Source organism: Cynoglossus semilaevis, chromosome 10, assembly GCF_000523025.1.
Source record: "Cynoglossus semilaevis isolate Cse_v1.0 chromosome 10, Cse_v1.0, whole genome shotgun sequence".
Lineage (NCBI taxonomy): Eukaryota > Metazoa > Chordata > Actinopteri > Pleuronectiformes > Cynoglossidae > Cynoglossus > Cynoglossus semilaevis.
Genome location: NC_024316.1, coordinates 19,532,021 through 19,537,853, shown reverse-complemented (window position 1 = coordinate 19,537,853; position 5,833 = coordinate 19,532,021). Strand labels below are relative to the sequence as shown.

General features: G+C 55.7%; 1 protein-coding gene across 1 annotated transcript in view; it reads right to left on the bottom strand.

The window, feature by feature from the left end:
* The window catches only part of LOC103385473 (BICD cargo adaptor 2), a 12,940-nt gene that overhangs the window by 1,767 nt on the left and 5,340 nt on the right, over positions 1 to 5,833 (bottom strand). The window contains exons 2-9 of the mRNA XM_008319378.3: positions 4,769 to 4,981; positions 3,232 to 3,384; positions 2,930 to 3,144; positions 2,618 to 2,855; positions 1,891 to 2,148; positions 1,591 to 1,794; positions 980 to 1,516; positions 340 to 491 (exon numbers count right to left, since the gene is read on the bottom strand). Of these exons, the coding sequence (XP_008317600.1) occupies positions 340 to 491; positions 980 to 1,516; positions 1,591 to 1,794; positions 1,891 to 2,148; positions 2,618 to 2,855; positions 2,930 to 3,144; positions 3,232 to 3,384; positions 4,769 to 4,981 (1,970 nt within the window). The remainder of the gene's footprint in view (positions 1 to 339; positions 492 to 979; positions 1,517 to 1,590; positions 1,795 to 1,890; positions 2,149 to 2,617; positions 2,856 to 2,929; positions 3,145 to 3,231; positions 3,385 to 4,768; positions 4,982 to 5,833) is intronic.

Here is a 5,833-nt window from a genome sequence, read left to right as displayed (position 1 = left end):
GGAGATAAGGTGAGCCACAACATCACATGGTCTGTAATCCAGACTGATCTGATAATAATCCACAGAACCTTTGACAGGGTTCTCTGAGGAATCACACACACTCTCCCCCCACCCACCCCCCCACACACCCCCCGCCAACACACACAGACCAAACTACTACTAGAAATGAGAGAGTTTGGGGGCGGGGCTTAGATTGCTGCAGCTCTCACGTGAACATACTTGGAGAACGCTGCTGGACCTCGACAGAACCACAGGAACGTCCTGTGGTTCTGGACCAGTGACTGCAGTTTGACTGCGCTGCCTTTTAGTACTTGAACTTCAAACTGTCCTGATCTTTACCGTGTGGCGAACATGGCGCGAAGAGAAGAAAAGGTGGCGGCGTCCTCCTTCAGGGCCTTGAGTTCGTTCCTCAGTTTCATCATGGTCTCCGTCACCATGGCCTTCTCGTTCTCATACTTGCTCTTCAGGTTGGCCAGAGCAACTTCAGCCGTCTGTAGGTGGACGGGGGGACAGACAGAGGACGGGGGACAGGCAGAGGGGACAGACAGAGGGGACAGACAGACGGAGGGGGCAGACAGGGGGGACAGACAGAGGACAGAGGGGACAGACAGAGGACAGAGGGGACAGACAGAGGACAGAGGGGACAGACAGAGGACAGAGGGGACAGACAGAGGGGACAGACAGGGGACAGACAGAGGGGACAGATGTGGTCAGGTCAGTGCAGTTTGGCGGCCTCTCTATAATCAGGATCAACAGTACGATACGTGATTGGCCAGAATGTAACTGAAACAACGATTTCTCTTCCTGGTTCTGACTGTGTCAGCTGACACCACACAGCACCTGGTCCAGCACCTGGTCCAGCACCTGGTCTGGTCTGAGTATGCTGGGACAGCTGAGGAGACCAGATTTAGCCCCCAGTCCAGTCTTGTTGTCTCCATCTTTGGTGTGACAGCTGAAGGACAGCTGAAGGACACCTCACCTGCTTGTTGGCCTTGAGGACGGTCCTCAGGGTGGCGATCTGCTCCCGTTTGGTGCTGAGCAGCGACTTCAGTTTGAGGATCTCCTCCATGCAGGCTTCCTTGTCCTTGTCGGCCACGGCCCCCAGCTCCAGGGAGGCCACCCTCTGACAGGACAGCTCCGTGGTGCGGTCCACGGCCAGCTGGAGGTGTTTGATCTGGTCCCTGATGATGGCCACCAGGTTGTAGATGTTCATGGGTTCTCGACGGTGGTCGGACCCGGGAGAGGGCAGCGGGGGGGCTGCGTCGCTGTGGTCCGTCTTCAGCGGCTCTGGGAAGAGGCCTTTGGTCAGCAGGATGGGGGAGCGGCGCCCGCGGCCCTCCGGGCTGCCGTGGCCGCCTTTACCTTCTTTGTAGAAGTCCAGCATGACGCGGTTGGGCGTTTCGTTGTTGCACATGCAGACGTGGTTGTAGAGAGTGGCCAGTTCTTCACTGAAGGTGACCAGCTCGTCCTGGGCCACGCTCAGACTGCCCTGGGACTCACCGGCCACGTCGCTCAGCTGAGGGCGCACAGGGACAGGAAGTTAGTTTCAGTTTCATCAGGTGGTTCGGTCCGACGTCTCGGTCAGCTCACCTTACGCAGCTCCTTCTCCAGCTTCAGCTTCTCCTCTCTCTCCGCTCGGCTGCTTTTCTCCAACACCGACAGTTTCTCTCCTAAGGCCGTCACGTCGCTCTCCAGTCGGTGGCGCTCCACTTCGTAACGTGACTGGCAGGAGTTGTACTCCGCCTTCAGAGTCTTCAGTTCTTCTTTCAGCTCTCCTGCCTCTGACACTGCCACCTACAGGTGAGGAGGGAGGATGTTAGTCCAGAGAGCTCAATGCGAACCTATGACTCGTAACAACACGGCCACCATGGACCACCAGGGGGCAGTTACCTTGTACTTGCACTCCAGGATCTCCGGTCCGTTGATGTCCACCTCGTAGTAGTCCGAGTCTTCGTGGCTGTCGCGTTCTTTCTCGTGGTCCAGGGCGGACTGGCGCTCCTTGGTGGCCTGTAGTTTGCGGATGGTGTTGAGGTTCTCCGTCAGGCGTCCGACCTTCTCCTGGTGTTCGGACAGAGCTCCGTTGACCTGTTCCAGCTGCTTCTGTGAGTCCTGCAGGGTGGACAGCAGGTTGACCTTCTCTCGCTCCATCTGGGGGAGGGGCATTAGAACAGTCTGGGGTAATTATACAAAGGTATTCACGTCATCGTTAAACTGAGAACAAAGTACACAGCGCCCCTGCAGGTCAGACACCTGTCCTGCAACCGTGTGTCTGAAATAAAATGAAATCAAATAAGCTCTAATTCTCCCAGTACTTTAAACAAGGCAGGTTTCTTTACTGGCTGGTTACCATGGTAACAGGCCTTAGTGATGAGGGAAGAGGTGGTACGCCCCCCCCCCCCACAGCCCTGCCCTCCGGCAGGGGGTGAGTCCCCCCAGATTAACTTTGCTCTAAAGGGATTAAGATCCAAAACCCCGGGTCGGGTTTGGACCAGAGACTCGTCCTGTTCCCTTCAGCCTTTTGTCAATTGGACCAAACAAATCCCCAGGATCTGAAGACATGTTAGACAGTCTGTGGGCCGGTCTGTGGGCCGGTCTGTGAGCCGGTCTGTGAACATACCTGGATCAGCTGCTGTTTGAGCTTCTGGATCTCTGAGATGTTCAGTTCACTCAGCAGGTTGTCCACCAGACTGGGTGCAGGACAGAACAGGTCGTCCTTGTCGGGGACGGCGCCGCGGTTGTCGTCGGCGACGGTGCTGCTCAGTTTGATGAAGCTGTTCTCATAACCATGGAGAGCCTCGTCGTTGTTGGGCTCCGTGGAGACGTCGTCGCAGAACTTCAGACCGTCCAGAGAGATGCTGAGGGACACGGTCAGATGTTTAGTGTTCAGAGCGGGGCAGCCCAGGTGGTCTACGGCCCGCGGTGCGCTTACCTGTGGTACAGAGGATCTCCGATGTTCATGTACTGGGAGAGCTCTTTCCTCAGAGAAGCCTTCAGCTCACGTTCGGTCTTGATGGTCTCCAGGGCTTCTCCCAGCTGACGCTCGGCGATCTCCTTCAGGCCAATGGCGTCCTCTAGCTGGCTGTTGAGGAACTGCGTGTCCTCCTCCAGACGCCGGATTTCGTGCTTCAGACCCTCGAACTCCACCTGGGAACAGGAGCAGAACCTGCACTGAGCTCTGACGTTTGGACCGGGACCCGGAGACCCCGCCCCCCGACCCGGTGCCGTCCTCACCTGGCTCTGTTTGAGTCCAGAGACCTGCTTCTGCAGTGAGATGTTCTCCTCCTCCAGCTCACTGTAGTCCTGCAGCAGACGGGCCTCCCTGAACTTGTACTCCTTGATGTCGTCACGCAGCTGGTTCCTCTGGAGCTCCACCACCTGGCTGTTCTGTTGGGTCGGGGGGGGGGAGGGGGAGGGGGGTGTCAGTTACTGAACGCTAAAGTAAAGAACCAGAAGATCATTCTCAACATCATTAACTGTTTCCCAGAATCCCCGGCTGGTTGGGTCGTTTCATTCATCAATTCAGGAGACATTTAAATCACAATGACGGTCAGTCTGTGTGTGTGTGTGTGTGTGTGTGTGTGAGAGCAGCCGACTGAACACAACACACACACACGTCTTGGCTGTGATGTCACTCATCCTGGCGTCCTGTGACCACCTGACAGGAAACCCAGTTCCCTGGACTACAGCCTGAGGCAGCTGTAGTCCTGACTGTTGTTGTTGTTGTTGTTGTTGTCGTCATTGTTGTTGTCATTGTTGTTGTCGTCGTCATCATTGTTGTTGTCATTGTTGTTGTCATTGTTGACATCGTCGTCGTTGTTGTCGTCGTTGTTGTCATTGTTGTTGTCGTTGTTGTCGTCGTTGTTGTCGTCAGGATGAAGACGGAGAACGTCTCCATGTTCAGTGTTTGAACCAGCTGCTGTGTGGGTCACTTCCTGGTCAGGAGCCTCAGCTGAAGGTCACTGCAGTCTGACCCCTCACTGCAAACTGATTACACTGCTGGGCAGGGTCCTGACCTTTGACCTGGCTTTTACATCCTCTGTGTCACTGAACCATTCAGGAGGGGGGGGGGTGGGGGGGGGGGGGTGGTGTTCTACTGCCCTGCTGCCACACATATCTGACAGACGGACTCTGGAGGCTGAAGGAGGTTACAGGAGAGGAGGAGGAGTTAAATCACAGACATCTGAGTCTGTGATTTAGACGACAAACCAGGACCTAGGTTCTAACCCCAACACCTCCACCTCCACCTCCACCTCCGTCACCACTTCTCTGAGTTGTTGACAACAGTCAACCGTTGCTGTCGTGTCTCAACACTGATTTCTCTAACTCCTTTGTTCTGCCCTGCCCCTCTCTACTGCCACCCTGAGCCTCTGGGCAAATTCACATCTGAGACAAAGACTGTATTCAGTTCAGTCATAATACCAGTCTCAGTTTACACCCCCCCCCCAACACCACCGTCATCAACTGCCTTCCACACCCACACCAACAGAACGGTTTCATTATGGTCTGTTCACCGGCTGCTTCAGACCAATGACAGCGGGGCAGGAACCCAGCGGTGGACCGTGATTGGTTGATGGTAAAAACACCTGTGAGACGACCCCACCCTGTCAGAAACCACAGAGAGCTGGAGGGCAGGGTGCTGTTGTTCTGGGCCACGCCTCCGCCCACTGGAGGACAACCAATCAGACGTGTCTTCACTTGAACAGAGAACGTTCCACAGGTTCACGTTCTGACACGTCGACTGACCGCACTGACGCCCCCCCCCCCTCACCTCTCTCATCTCCTGGGTAATGGCGTTCAGACGTTCGTTGTCGGACTGGGCGTTGGTCAGGATGTTACGCGTCTGGCGGAGTTCGTTCTGCAGCTCCAGGACCCTCTGCTCGTAGTAGGCCTCCTTGTAGGCGGACTCCTGGATGAGCGACTCCTCGCGACTCTCCCCGTCTGCTGCCACCTTCCTGTGGTTGGAGTAGGCTTGTCCAAAGGCCTGGAGGAACATCAGAGCAGAAGACATGAAGGTAACCACTCCACACGGCATCGAACCTGCTGTAAGGCAGGCCTGACCACCACTGCTCCCTGGTGGCCGCGTTATTCACGACAACAATAAGAGACGCCACAGTTGACCGACTCTGCTCACATGAAATCTGAACCAACACACTTCAGTGAACACAGATTATCAGTTAAGCTCCATCTGGGCTGTCATCCCACCCCCCCGACCCTCTGACCCCCTGACCCCCCCTGGGTTTTCCCCACAGCACGTGCCCATCAGTGACTCCACAGATGGAAAAGTCGAGCAAATGATGGAGAGTCAGTCTGACCAGGAGACGACGGGTTCTAATGCTGTTAATGTGGGGAGGTCGGGGGGAGGGGAGGGGGAGGTGATGATGTCACTACTGCAGAGAGAGAGAGAGAGAGAGAGAGAGAGAGAGAGAGAGTGTTGAAACACGACCTGACTCTAACCTGATGGACCACGCTGGTCCAGGGATTACCAGGTGACACGAACCAGCAGAACAGAAAGAAAGTAGAGCGGCCACCACTGGACTCCAGAGGTCAAAGGTCATTCACTGGGTAAGTAAAGAGTAGGGTCATACCAAGACACTACACAGTCTAGAACAGTAGGTGGCGGTGTGCACCTGAAAACATTGGTTGTGAGCCGCCATTAAACCAAGACGTCAGGTCCCAGAAGGACTGGACTGGACCAGAGTCCAGTCCAGTCCAGTCCAGTCCAGTCCAGTCCGGTCCGGTCCTTCAGCAGAGTTCTACTGCTGAGTCAGAACCAGACCCCGTCATACAGGCTGACCAACAGAACTGAGACATCCACAGATGTGTTCCACCAGGG